General features: G+C 49.8%; 1 protein-coding gene across 3 annotated transcripts in view; it reads right to left on the bottom strand.

Annotated features, from left to right (window-relative positions):
• Positions 1-734: 734 nt before the first annotated feature.
• LOC138156516 (SEC14-like protein 3) overlaps positions 735-14321 on the bottom strand; it is a 14497-nt gene continuing 910 nt past the window's right edge. Inside the window, exons 2-12 of one of the 3 annotated variants that reach the window (XM_069081873.1) lie at positions 11420-11495; positions 10332-10375; positions 10118-10177; positions 9115-9303; positions 8612-8707; positions 7537-7597; positions 5469-5552; positions 2729-2835; positions 2484-2623; positions 2230-2399; positions 735-1327 (exon numbers count right to left, since the gene is read on the bottom strand). In XM_069081873.1, coding sequence (XP_068937974.1) covers positions 1206-1327; positions 2230-2399; positions 2484-2623; positions 2729-2835; positions 5469-5552; positions 7537-7597; positions 8612-8707; positions 9115-9303; positions 10118-10177; positions 10332-10375; positions 11420-11495 — 1149 coding nt within the window. In that variant the 3' untranslated portion in view covers positions 735-1205. Of the gene's footprint in view, positions 1328-2229; positions 2400-2483; positions 2624-2728; positions 2836-5468; positions 5553-7536; positions 7598-8611; positions 8708-9114; positions 9304-10117; positions 10178-10331; positions 10376-11419; positions 11496-14321 lie in introns of those variants that run through there. The other 2 variants (XM_069081874.1, XM_069081875.1) reach the window with 2 other exon arrangements.

The raw sequence follows: 14321 nt of genomic DNA, 5'->3' as shown, positions 1-14321 counted from the left end.
GTATACTAAGGACAGGGAAAATCATTTAAGTCAATGGAAGCCTGAAAAATCAAGATCTGGTGGAGGGGACTTTAGAAAGGTGAGAGAAGGAGTCCTGGAGAGAGTGGTCATTTGGTTTGTCTAATGCAATTTACCTACAGAGACATCCCACAAAATAGAGAAACCCAGTATAGTATAGATAAGTCAGAGATAATCCACAGGGTGGGCTTAACTGATTGATGTAACAGACAATACACATTAACCTAAAAGAAGGCCCATGGAATGTAGTTAACCAGCCAAGCTGCAAAGCTAGTTGTTAACCTACAGAGCTAACTGACACTGTTGTTAACCTCTAGAGATAACCAAGGAAACTGAAGGGGGAATTGGCAGAAGGGAATTGACCAGGGGAATTGACAGAGGAAAACTGACCAAGGGGAATTAGCAGAGAGAAATCGACCTTGCTAAGTTAACCTACAGACTTAACTTGACGCTGCTGTTAACTTCTAGAGATAACCAAGAAAACTGACTGAAGGGAATTGGTAGAGGAGGGTTGACAGAAGAGAATTATCCAAGGGGAATTGACAGAGAGGAATTGACCAATGGAAACTGGTTGAGGGGAACTGACTAATGGAAATTAGTGGAAGGGAATTGACTGAGGGGAATTGACCCTGTCAAGTAAACCTACAGAGCCCAGCTCTTCCTCCCTACTCAACTGAGCGTAATTAACTCTAGAGCTGCACAACAAAGTGAGATTAATCCAGAGAAATAATGTATAGAGCCCAAAGAGGAAATTGATTGAATGTACATAATTACCCCCAAGGGTGTAGTTGCCTTGGAGACCCAGCTAAGAAAGTTTATAGAGATAATTGGCAGATTATAGTTTACCTAAAGAGCTACCCTATGGTGTCATTAACTTCTAGAGATTACCAAGAGAGTCTATGGAGAAGCTGACAGCATAGTTTACTGAGGGAGTGCCCCACCTCCCCAGTATACCGAACCCACAGATGTACCCAGTGATGCTACATGGGCAGTGACTGTGTATAATTAACCAAAAGAGGTAATTGAGAGTATGATTAACTTATAGACTGCTCCCCCACCCCGGAGTTTAATTAACTTATAGAAGTGAATAATAGGGCGTAGTGAATAGGGGGGTACTGTGAGTCATCATTCCTCACCATTCGCTTCCATTGCTTGACTGACTCTCCTGCCCCCCACCCCTTTATGTTCTAGATGGGTGTGTATTCCTTGTCATACTTCTGCATTCCTTCATCTGGGAGCAGCACCTCCACAGTGAAGCTGACCTTCTTGGTGTGAACAAAGCTGTAGGTGTTGTCAAACCTCAGGACATCTGCGGGGACAGAGACAGAGACACAGGTGGGCAGGCAATGGCAGCTACGTTCTCCTGAGCTTGGAGAGTTGGGTTCTCCTCGTGACTGTGTTTCTTGGTCTCGGTTGGACCAACTTCCTCCCATCTGTGTTCTCTTCTCCTTTTGCCTGAGTCTGTCATCCAACACTGATTCCCACCTGGCTCCTGCCCCAGCCTGCCTTAAGCTGCCCCAGTGGGGAGAGGCCACAGTGTCTGAGCCCAGGTGGCTGTCTTGGCACTTGGCAGCCTTGATGGTAGTGTGAATACCCACAAAGGAGATGTAGCAGAAAGGGTATTTATTTGGTGTCCTGCCTCTCACTTACTAGTTTTGTAACTGTGGGTAAGTCACCCCACTCCCTTTGAGCCTGTTTCCTTCTCTGCAAAACGGAGATAAAACTCCCTCCCCTGACTTTCTTGTATTGATTGGGAAGGTGGAATGAAATAATAACTGTGTAAACTTTAGAACACTAAAAACATAAGCTAATGTTGTAAACCCAAAGGCAAAGATCAGGGTCAGAGGGTCATGGCCTTTAGAACAGAAGATGCTACAGGCACCTGGTTCAAGTCCTTTCATGATGTAGAGGAGGAAACTTGAGAAGTTAATGACTTGTCAAGGTCACACAGGGAGTAAATAACAGAGCTGGGATTTGAACCCAGTTCCTCTGATTCCAAATCACTACACCAAACTGCCCTGTCCCCTTAGAGCATGGTGATGGATGGGCCCGCTGCTGCCATAGTGTTCTGCGTGGAGAGATGGAGAGGTGGGTTTGGGAAAGGGGGTGTGTGTACATGAGAGTCTGGGGGGGATGGGGAGAGGGGGGAAGGGAGGGGAGGAGAGGAGAGGTCCTGGGAAGGTGGAGGAGGAGGTAGAAAAACAGACTTACACACACCAGGCTCGGTGCAGGTGAGACTCCCGTCCTCAGGGACCATGTGTGCATTGTATCTCTGGCTGGCAAGCACCTCTGTCATCTCCCCAGCTCTCTGTCGCTCCCCCATCTTGGTCTTCAGGAATACCCCAAAGCCTACATCTGCCCCATCGGACATGAACTGCCACCTGTGATGGAGCCAAGAGCCTCGTCATGCGCCAAGTCTGTGGAAGCATGCCAGGGGCCTGGGCTGGCAGAGGCAGGCCCCTTACCTGAGAACACAGCCGGGGAAGAGAATCTCATATTCCACCTGATGAGAGGAGCCCCTGCTGATCTGTACTGAGTGCTCGTACTGGGTCTTTACCTGGTCCCGCACATACATGGATTTGGGGATCTCGCCTCCGTAGTTAATCTGGAAGCAGAGTCCAGCATGAATAAGGCCATTGACGCCACCCGCCTTCATTCTTCCCCCCCCTCTCTGCTCCTTCCTCCCCCCGCCTGGCCCAGGGCGTTGTACCTTGGTTACACACTTGGGGTTCCCATCGGGGTCTGTCAATGTTCCCCCAAATTGTACAGGCAGTTCCTCAGGGCTGATGAGCTTCAGCAAACCCTCCTTCCAGTTGGCTGGGGGGGGGAGGAGGAGAGGGACAGCGGGTTATCAGGTGTGAGTGAGAAGTGGCTCGCCCTTTGTGGGTGTACTCTCTTAGCCCTGTCACTACTCGGGGGAGTCTCTGGGCAGCTTTTCTGTTCTGCTTGATTGATCCTCAGGCTGCCGGTCCTGCTGGGCAGCCGGGCAGGTCCCTACACTAGGCTAGGTAGCTTTCCATACTCTGCTGTCACTCACCCCTCCCTGTCAGCTCCTGCCAGGGAGGGATCTAGCCATATCTACAGAAGCCAGCATTCTCTTCTTAGTGACCTGGTGACACATGGAGACTCAGATGATTTTGGGATGTGCTCATAAGACAATGTTGCAGCCAGGGTTGGCCAAGTGATTTTCTTTCTTTTCTTTTTAAATCAACCTGAGGGTGTGGCTAGGTGGCACAGTGAATAGAGTACCAGCCCTGGAGTCAGGAGGACCTGAATTCAAATCCGGCCTCAGACACTTAGCACAAAACTAGCTGTGTGACCTTGGGCAAGTCACTTAACCCTAATTGCCCTACCTTCCCCCCTCCAAAAAACAAAAACAAACAAACAAAAATCAACCTTGAACAACTGGGTCCATCACTTACCAGCTGTATGACCAGCTGTGTGTTACTTAACCTTTATGGAATGAGAAGGTTGGATTAGACTTGCAGGGGTGGGGAACCTGCTGCCTTGAGGCCACATGTGGCCCTATAGGTCTTCAAGTGTGGCCCTTTGATTGAATCCAACTTTGGATTGACCACACTTGAGGACCTAGAGGGTCACATTGTGGGGTTTGGATTCAGTCAGAGGGTTGCACTTGAGGACTTAGAGGGCCACATGAGACCTCAAAGCTGTAGGTTTCCCACCCCCGGATTAGAGAATCTCTAAGGTTCAGATCCTGGGATCCTCTGAATATTTTCTCCTCCTCCCCTTCATCCTCACCCAGTTTGCTTTTGGAAGCAGTAGGAGGCTGTTTAAACCCAGATGCATTGTGTAGCTGCTTAGCAACCAAATGAAACCAGGTCAGAGCAGGAGAGGAGAAGAGATGGGGACTTAGTTACAATAGGGGAAAGCCAGAGGTAAGGAATGAAGAGCTGACAGTCTCTCTAGGTTCACTATACTTTGCCCATTAGTTCTATGGGATTAACTTTATCCTGTTGGATATTATTAACTACATCCCATCAATTGGCTTTATGACTTCTCTGGCTACTAAAGTGAGGGTTAAAAGGGATAAAGGGGTTCCAAAAACCATTTTCACAAGAACAAGATGGGAGTAGAATGGCTAGACGTTCATTTGAAAAAAAAATCTGGAGGTTTAAGAGGACCACAAGCTCCACATTAATTAACAGTGCAGTATGGCAGCCACAAAAGCTAATGACATCTTACACTACATGAAGGGAGATTCAAAGTCCAGGAAAGACCAGGAAAGGGATGGTCTTTTTGGACTCTGTGTGGGCAGAGTTCATCTGGAGTGCTGGCATCAGTTCTGGGTGACAAAATTTAGGAGGGTCATTGACAAACTTGCTCCAGAGAAGGGCAGCCAGAGTAGGGAAGGGCCTTGAGTCCGTGGCATATAAGGACAGGGTGAAAGCACTTTGGGTGCTTAGCCTGTACAAGAGACAATTTCAATGGGTGTGAAAGACATCTTTAGGTCTGTGAAGGACTGTCATGTGGAGTAGGGATGAGCTTCATTCTGCTTCGCCCCAGAAGACATAACAAGGAGTCATGGGTGGAAATTGCCCTGGGAGAAATGTAGGCTTGTTGTCAGGACAAGCTTCCTTGTCAAGCTCTTGTTAGAGCTATCTGCAATTGGACCAGGCTTCCTTCAATGATATCCTCTCATGGTGTGTGTTTGTGTGTGAGCATGCGTGATCACACATGTGTGCATGTATGTGTATATGTGATCACACGTGTGTGCATGTGGTGTGTGTGTGTGCACATGTGCATGCTGTGCATGGTGTGCGTGTGTGTTCAAACAAAAGCTAGAACACCACTGGAAGGGATTCTTCTCTATGTCTGGACTGCCCCCAGGGGCCTCTGGGGCGCCTTTCCACTCTGAGATTCTGGGGTGCTGGGACAGGGATGTCTTTGGGCTCAGGATGCCTTACTGAGTTTTTCTGCAGGGTCATTCCCCTCAGCAAGCTTGGTGGTGTCACCATGATCTGTTGGGGCTCTCTTCAGGGTGACCGCACTTTGTACGACACCTCTGCAGGGTACGGTGCCCCATCAGCTGCTGCTTCAGGCTAAGTCTTGATCGGTCCACTGTAGGTTAATTATATCCTCAATTTTTTTGGAGAGAATTCAGCTTCTCCAACTTGACTTGTGGTCTTACACAGGGTCTGAGATGGTGGAGATTTGCTATAAGACATGCCTATCCCTCATGGTGCCCAAAGTTTTGTGGGGGGAAAGTGATTCTTAGTCTAGAATTCTTGGACAGGTCCATTGGTGACAGGACTTGGGGGAGAAGGAGAAGAGAGAGGAGAAGGAAGAGGAGGAGTGGGAGGAAAATGAGGAAGAGGAAGTGAAGGAGGAGAAGGAAGAGAAGAAGGAAGAGAGGAAGGAAGAAAAGGAAGAAGAAAAGGAGGGAATGAGGAGGAGGAGGATCCAGACTGGTGGAGGGGAGAGCTACTCACTTCCCAGTACGACAATCTTCCTGCGAGTGTCTTCACTCAGGAAGGGTTTCATGAGATTGTAGCCCACAGGGAATAGTTTGGTGGCTAGAAAGAGAAATGTGGAGAGACCGCATGAGTTCTGCAGCTACAAGCCTGAAGAAAGCTCTCCACGGGTGGTACAATGGCAAACCTGGACAGCTCCAGTCACTGAAAAGTAATTAAAGACCAATTGTGTGTGGCCCCTGGGCTGGGCCCCGGAGGAGACAAAGTTTGTACGACACCATCCCTGCCCTCATGGAGTTTACAGTCTTGGGCTGGGTGTTGTGGGGATTGGAGAGGAGGTGACAGTGCTCTCCCTCAAGGAGCTGGAGCTAGCGTTAGAGTCGTGTGAGATGGAAATAACACATGGAAAACCACAGGAGAAAGACACAGGACAGCGCTAAGCTAAAGAGAGTGATAGTGACCCTTGGGCAGACCAACGGGTACAGCCAGCACCGGATTTGGGGTCAAGAAAGCATGGGTTCACACCCTGCTTCTGACACTTGCTGTGACCTTGGGCAAGTCACTTAATCACTGTCTCCCTCAGTTTCTTCACCTTTAAAATGTTGATAACAATAGCACCTAATTACGTCTCAGGGTTGTTGTGACGATAAGATGAGGTGCTATTTGCAAACGTTAGAATGCCATATAAAGGCTACTTCTTTTTTTTTAAATTTTTAAATTTTTTTATTAATTTGTTTGTTTCCTTTTAGTTTACAGGATTCAATTCCACAATTCCTTGAGTTTCACATTCTGTCCCCCTCCCTTCCCTCCCCCCCCATGGCGGCTTATAGTCCAGTATAGGATCTGTAAATACTTTCACGTTATACATTAGTCAGGTTATAAGGACGGATTGTACCAGCTGGAATGAAAAATGGTAAAGAGGACATAAAACCAAATAAGAGAAGGAAAAAGATCGGTTATTTTGCTTCCACCTGGATATAAACTTAGTTCATAAAGGCTACTTCTACAATGATGCTGATGATGCCATACGAGCCACCGCCCTGTACTGGACTTCTCTGTCCCCATTTTCTGGTCCTGGTCTCTCCCTCTTGTCTGGACCTTTGTCCAGGCCATTCTGTAATAGACTTCTCCCACATTTACATATGTTGATTTACATCCTCCTTTCAGGACCTAGGTCAAGTGCCTGTCCCCCATGAAGTCCTACCTAAGCTACCGGGGTGACTTACCCATTCCTGATATCTCACGGCTCTGAAACCTTTCCTGATCTCCCTCCCCCAGCTCCTGGAGCTTTCCCCACTGAAATTACCTTTCTTATATTTTGTATCTGCTTCTATCTGTCAATGTTGTTTCCCTTAATAAACTGTAAACACCCTGAGGGCAGGAACTGGTTCATTTTTGTCAAAGTTACCATGAGGCCTCACTCAGTGACTGGCACAAAGTGGGTGTTTCATTGAAATGAATTATGGAGTCACAGATTTGAGAGATGGAAGGGTTCCTTTTTGTATTCTACCCATCAAGGAAAGGAATCCCCACTATATGGTGCCCAGTGCCTTCCATCCTCTGCGGAAGGTCGGGGTAGCCCACTGCCCTAGGGCCAGGCCATTTTCTTTTGTCACAGCTCTCACTGTCTGGAACTTTCCCCTGATGTAGAGCCTAATTCTGTCTCTTTGTATCTCTCTGTCTTTGCCCCGGCTCTTCCTCTGGGCTCAAACAGAACAATTGAATCAAGGCAGGGCAGGCATGATGTTGGGTGCTTTTCAGAGGAGGAAACTCTGGTAAAAGTGACTTGCCCAAGGTTATCAGGCTAGTAAGTGATGGAACCTAGACTTGAACCCAGATCTTGTAGTACCCAAGTCAGATGGTAACTGACTTGCCTGTGGTCCCCAAACCCTACAAACCAACAAGTGTCTGTTATGTGTCTATTCTGGGCCATGATTTGGGCTCAGCACTGGGTCCAGGAAGGCAGAACTGAGATGATGCTTGACGATGTCTCGGGGCAGCCGTCCTGGCCCCCAGCTCAGGACAGATGTGGGCGCCCAGCTCTTTGCAGTGGATCTCTCTGAGGGCAGGGTGTGATCACACTTACCCTTGATAATGAGCATGAATTTGAGCCTCTCCGGGTAGTTCTCTTCCAGAAGACTGAAGAACTGTGAAGCCAACAAGGTAGATGGCCATTAGACCCATGGAGCCCTCTTCTCTGGGCTCCTGGTCACACCAAGCCCCCTTCACTCCATCCCTCCCAGTCCCGGAGTTCTGGGAAGCCAGAATCAGGACACCTTGGAAGACAAGCCCTTCTGTCCTCTGGGGGCTTCCCCTTCCCCATGACCAGCCCTCTCTGGGTACAGCCCAGGGAGTCCCCTCTTTCAAAGGGGTCTATCCCCGGCTGCCTGGATGAAATCTCTGGGCCTTGTGAGAACCGGATAAAAGGCATTAAATCAAATTTCACTCAAATTCTGTTCCTGCTAATAATAATTGCTGACATTTACAAAGCGCCAACTGTGTGCCAGTCCACAGTGACTCCAAGTCATTTCTCTGACTTCCAGGGCAAGTCAGCACCACACTGAAGTGGACAGGGTCCTGGACTGCAGTCTTACCTCTGATACTTGAGGTTGTGTGACTGTGGGCAACTCATTTAACCTCGGTGTGCCTCAGTCTCTTCATATGCCAATAAGGGTGGGTTGGGACTGATGCCCCGACGCCGTGATGTCTACGGTTCCTCCCAACTCTAAATCTGTGACCACAGTATCTGATAATTTGGGGGAATTGTTTAACACACTGACAAGTGTAGTAATTTGTTCAGGGTCTCATGGCCAGGTGGCTCGGAAGTAGGACCTGAACCCAGGTCTTGCTGGCTCTGAGGCCATCTCTCTATCCATTCTCTTAACCCCATTTTACAGATGAGAATACTGATGCCCACGGGGACAAAGCAGCTTCTCCAAAGTCACAGCTTAGAAGGAGTCAGAGGTGGGGTCTGAAGCCAGGTTCTCACTCCTTGGGCAGCTCTCCTACCTCACCAAGCTCTCTCTCCATTCAAAAAAGGGATTTTGGGTTCTACCGCAGACCAAACTCTCCTCTCTAGAGGAAATAGCTCCCAGGGAGAGCACAGTTGGTGGGTCCTGCTCCTGAGCTCGTGCCCACCAGCCCTGGGCAGCCTCACACACCTCCTGGTACGTTTCCACCAAGGGCTTCCAAAAGTGCTTCAGGCCCAGCCCTTCACAGTCAAAGATCATCACAATGGTCTCGATCTTCTTCCCAAGCTGTAGGAAGAGGAGGGGACTGAGGAGCTCCAAGGAGGGGCTCCACCAGGTGGGGTGGGGTAGGGAGGGGAAGCAGAGGTGGGAGCCCTCCAGGCAGAGGAGAGAGGGGTCAGCTGGTGGGAGGGGCCTGAGAACCATGGATGTCAGGGTTGGGAAGGGCTTTAGAACAGGGCATGGCAGAGGTGGGAGGAGCTTTAAAGACCATGCTAAGTGAGTGCCAAGCTAAGCCAATGGCCAGCTTTCTCAGCCCTCACCCAGGGTCCTCACCGCTGTTAGCGCCCTTCCTCCCCCCAGCCCCAGCCCTCACATTCCCTCTTCTTCCCTGGACAGTGCTGACCTTTGCTGTTCTCCTGCTGAAGCTGCTTCCCCCCCCTTCCCCCAGGCCACACTCCCGCCTCTGGCCTCACCTTCTCAGTCTGAAGGTCACACTCTCGTAGGATACGCTCACAGTCCCGCATTTTGGCCTTGAGAAAGTCCTGCTTGGTCACCGAGAAGAGGAGCCCCTTGGGATCCAGGGGGCCGATGATGTCGTACCAGATGGGGCAGCCGTCCCGGTCATAGCCGCAGAGGCCCCCCGGCATGTACTGCTGGATCACCTGGGCAGGGACAGACAGTTTAGGGCAGGGCCCCAGGTCAGGGGGCACCTGGGTTCTAACCGTGGCCTTGCTGTGTGACCCTGACCAAATCACTTCCCCTCTCTGGGCTTCAGTTTTACCTTCTATAAAATGAGACATTGGGACCTGATCTCCGAGGCCCCTTCTGACTCTGAATCTATGACCCTTCCCTGGGCCTCAGTTTCCTCCTCTGGAAAATGAGGGAGTTGGACTCAATGACCTCTAAGGACCCTTAATGAATCAATGCAGCAGACTGTGGTGTGACACAGGTTAGGCACCTTGGGGGTCTTCGGTGGCCTGTGTTCTCCATGTGGATAGTCTCCCCAAGGATACAGATCACACAATTCAGCTCCATAATAGCACCTCACATCTCTCCAGCCTTCTACAAAGCAATTCCCTCGACAATGTAACTGGTGCCAGTCCCCATCCCCACCTCACAGTTTAGGAGATGGAGAACCTTGCCTATTAGAATCTGAACCCAGGTCTTTTGCCTTTGAACCCAAGATGCTTTAAACTTCATTCTTCTTCTTTTTAAAAAATATATAAATATATACAAAATTTCATTTTCCCCCAATTACATGTTACAACATGAAAGTGTCGAGTTCCAAATTCTATCCCTCCCTCCTTCCCCTCCATAAGTAATCATGTGAAACATGCCATCGTTCTGCAGTTGCCTCGCAAATATACATGAGTGAATGAATGGACCCATGAATAGATTCTGCCTCTTCAGTGGTCCCGTCCCCTCCCCCCTCCCTGGGATGCAGGGGCTGCGTAGGCAGTCTTGCTGAGGCCTCACCTCTGGGGGTTGCCAGTCCAGGATGTGATCGATGTCCATGTTCTTCCGGAACTCCACGTACTGCAGAAAGACAAGAGGCAGCGCCGTGAGGCTGGGCTAGGCGGGGATCCCTAGCGGTCCGTCTGAGGTGCCGAGACCCGGAAGGGTGCGGGCAGCAGTGGGCAGCTTGGTCTGGAGCTGGTCATGAGCCAAGCTGGGGACTGGAGAGACTCACCTTGCGCACCATGGCTTCTGACTTCTGCAGGTCAAAGCTTCGAGCTGAAGGAGGGATGTGTGAAGACACGAATAATTACAAAAAGAGGAGAAAACGGGCATTGTCATAGTAGGTTGAAGAGACAGTGTGGTGTACTGGGAAGAGAACCAACCCTGGACCCAGGCTGTATGACCTTGGGTAAGTCACAGCCTCTCAGGGCTCTCAGACAAGCCTCTGAGACGAAACGGTGCAGAGAAGGTCCATTGATTGAGGGGATATCTTCACCAGGAAGATACTGAAATGATACTAATGAGACCCCGGGTCCCCCATTCCTGTCTCCCTATCCTAAGCAGTAACATCATGGAGCACCTTTTAAGGGTGAGGAATCCCTTTCCTCACAACTCTGAAGTCAGGGTGCAAGACTTTGATCCCCTTTTACAGATGGGAAAACTAACTCTCAAAGAAGCACAGTGACTTACCCAGGGTCACACAGCTAGTAGGCTGGGATTCAAGCCCAGGGCTCTCTTGACTCCAGTTCCATCACTGGAATTTCTGACCCCCTAAATTGCCTCAGATACTTTCTGTGCATTTTCTGGTTTGAGCCTCACCAGCCACCTTGTGAGTAAGCTTGGTGCGAGTATTCTTGTGGGCATTTACAGGTGCTGAGATCGAGGCTCATAGGACTTAGAAGTGAAAGGTGTCCATAGCCCCCTAGACACAAAGCTGGAAGGGCTCTTGGAGGCCAGCCAGTCCAGGCCCCTCATTGTACAGAGGAGGAACCATGAGGCTCAGAGAGTCTGTGACTTGCCCAAGGTGACCTAGGTCCTGGGGTGGGGAGCCTCAAAATGAACGGGGTAACTAAGGATCATTAACATTTACAGTAAACATGGCCCCTCCCTAGCCTCTCTGCCTTGGCCCCTTTTGTCCTCATCCTCACCCATGACTGCTGTCATTGTTATGACTGTCATTGGTAAGATGGCTAGGGGACAGGCAATGACCACATGGCAGATTAGACTTTAATGCTGCCCAAATGTAATGCCAACATTACACCATAGCACCCCCTGGCAGACTTATCATGATCCTGCTACTCGCTTAACTTCCCTCCTCACCTCGGAGCCAACGCAGGAAAAAATAATCGTCAGGGTTGGGGACGTTGGGCAGTATGTCCTGGATGTTCTCCCGGAACTGTGGAGAGAGAGAGGCAGCTCAAGCCGTTTCCTCACTGAGCCTAGCCCCACTTGGGTCTGGTTATATCCAGGCCTGGGGACCAATGGTCCCTTAACTGCCAGACCCAGTGGGCTTTTCTCAGTCCCCATCCTTGACTTCTCTACAGCCGTTGACACTATCTGTCCATCACCTTCTCCTCCTGGAGACTGACCTTCTCTTTCCTCTCTGGGGGACTGAAAGCCAGGCACGTGCGTCTCCTACAAAAACTGTCCTATCTGCACATGTAAACAACTTGGAAACATAATTTTCTAACCTGTTAAAAAATCTCCCATATGAGGAATTTCAGTGGGTTTCAAACCCACTAAATTCGTTAGGAATATTAAAAAACAGCACATTCCAATGAAGTGATTTTTGTTGTCCTTTGCAGCCTGGGTTTCCCCATCTGGCTCAAGCTGGAAGTTCAGGGGAATCCATAGGTCTAGCCCACTGCTGATCTATTTGTATGGGAACTTTGACCTGGTCCATTTCTGACCGAGTGCTTTCTGTCCCTTTTTGGGTAGCCTTGTCTCCCCTGGTGCTGGCGGTTTATCATATTCATAACAAATTTCGAGTGGACATCCAGATAAGGTGGGATTATGAGGGAAATCCCACCAGGTCTCCCTCTCAGGAACCTTTCTCAGGTTTTTCTTCAGGCCTCAACCTCATCCTACCTGATACTATGATGTCACAAGTGGGGACCTACAGACTCCGTCTGTTATTTAAATCCAGACTCCAGTTTCTACAGAATTGTATTGTCCCAAAGGACTTGCCATACTTTATCTCGTTTAACTGCAGTGGGCTAGTCCCTTCCCTGCTGCCTGCCTCAGTTTCCTCATCTGTGAAATGGGGTTAATGATGACAGCCACCTGCCGGGTTCATGCGAGGATCAGACGATGCGGATCCGTATAGTGCCCTGTTGCTGCTTAAAGAGCTGCCCTCTCTATTATCAGTGGTTCTTATTTACTTTGAAGGGCAACACTCCAGGAGACAAACCTTTCTTCCTGTTTCAGTTTCCATCTTTTCATCACTGAGCTGAGTGCCAGGGTGGGCAGGGGGCCCCCCAGGGATTTTCCCTTTATTCCAAGGCCCTGGGCAGGGCCTCCCCTTCTCCCATTTATCCCCATTCTCCACAGGCACAAACTAGGATGATAACGGGATGGCCTCTTTGCAGTCCAGGCACATTCTGTCTTGGAATGTAGAATGCTGCACGCCCTGCCTCTCAGGGAGATTATGAAAGCCATAGGAGACAGCAGCTGGGAGGCCGGCAAAGCACCATAGACATTTCTGTTGTTTTGGGCCTGTGATTTTAGTGGTTCCTCGAGCTTCCAGTGTGGAAAGTCCCTCCATGGAGGAAGTTAGGATCCTGGATCTAGGGTGGTGGGGGCCCCAGAGATTGTGGAGTCCAACCTCCTGGTCTTATGGATGAGGAAACAGATCCAGGGAAATGAAGTAAAGGCTCAAGGCCTTGGACTTAGCGAGGGCATTGAGGAGACTCACAAGGCCCATGGCTCCATCACAGGCACCTGCCAGGCAGAGGGAGGATTCAAACCCATACCTTCCTGACTCTCAATCCCCTGGGTTAAACCTATGCTCTGGTACAGAAATACCAGCTGGTCATAAAACAGGCCTTCTGTTTGCTTTGTGTTCTTCCAGAGCTTTCAGAATAGCTGTATTATCCTGGGACCGTCAAGCAGTGGGGTATGTATGTGTGTGTGTGAGTATGTATATGTGTGTGCATGTGTGCGTGCATGTGGGTGTGTATGTGTTAGTGTGTGTGCATGCATGTGTGTGTATGTGTGTGAGTGTGACTGTATGAGTGTGTGTATGTGCATGTGTATGTGTACATGTGCATGCATGTGAATATGTATGTTAGTATGTGTTAGTGTGTGCTACGTGAGTATGTGTATGTGTGTGCATGTTAGTGTGTGCTAGTATGTGTGAGCATGTGTGGTGTGTGAGTGTGTGAGCATGTGTGACTGTGTGTATGTATGTGCATGTGAGTATGTGTATGTGTGAGTGTGTATGTGAGTACGTGTGTTAGTGTGTGAGTGAGTGTATGAGTGTGTGCATGTGAGTGTGTATGTGTGTGTACATGTGCGTGTGTATGTGAGTATGTGTATGAGTGTGTGCATGTGTGCTTGTATGTGTGTATGCATGTGTGTGTTGGGGGGGTCAGGGAGGGGCTCCCTTAGGGGAGGGGGTGGTAGAGCGCCATACACCTGAGGGATTGTGACCTGAGGGACTGTGGCTGGAGGGGGCAGCTCAAGGGTGACAGTGTGGGGATGGGGATGTTGCAGGAGAAAGCATGGCCTGGGATAAGGCCCTCCCTGGGCAGGAGAGGGTGGGGAGGGGGCACAGCCCAGGATGTACACCTCTCCATTTCCAGCCTTGGGACAAAGCTCCGTTGGCCCCTCCTAGTTATGGGGCCGGATGGATCCACCAACGACCCATTTCAGGCTCTCTGAAGTGGTTGTGAAGGTGGCCCTGGGGATGAGGGGAGTCCCAGGTCTCAGCCCTGCCTGCCTCTTCCATCCTCTTCCTTAACAGAAAGACCCCTGGGGCTGTGGGTGGAAAGAATGATGAGTTTGAATTCTGAGGAAACTGGTTCAAAGTCCTCATCTGAATCTACTTAGCTATCTGACTTTGGGTCTAGTCTAGTGTGGGGAAATGGAATTCGAGAGCTGGAAAGGGTATTAGAACAGGGGATGTCAGGGCTGGGAGGGTCCTGAGGACAGGGGATGTCAGGGCTGGAAGGGGCCTTAGATCAGGGGATGTCAGGGCTGGAGGGCCCTTAGAACAGGGGAT

Source organism: Petaurus breviceps, unplaced genomic scaffold (genome assembly GCF_028583685.1).
Source record: "Petaurus breviceps papuanus isolate PSGF00001 unplaced genomic scaffold, PetGlider_PUasm1.0 99, whole genome shotgun sequence".
NCBI lineage: Eukaryota > Metazoa > Chordata > Mammalia > Diprotodontia > Petauridae > Petaurus > Petaurus breviceps.
The sequence above is the reverse complement of the archived record's forward strand: the minus strand, read 5'-3'. Positions and strand labels throughout refer to the sequence as shown.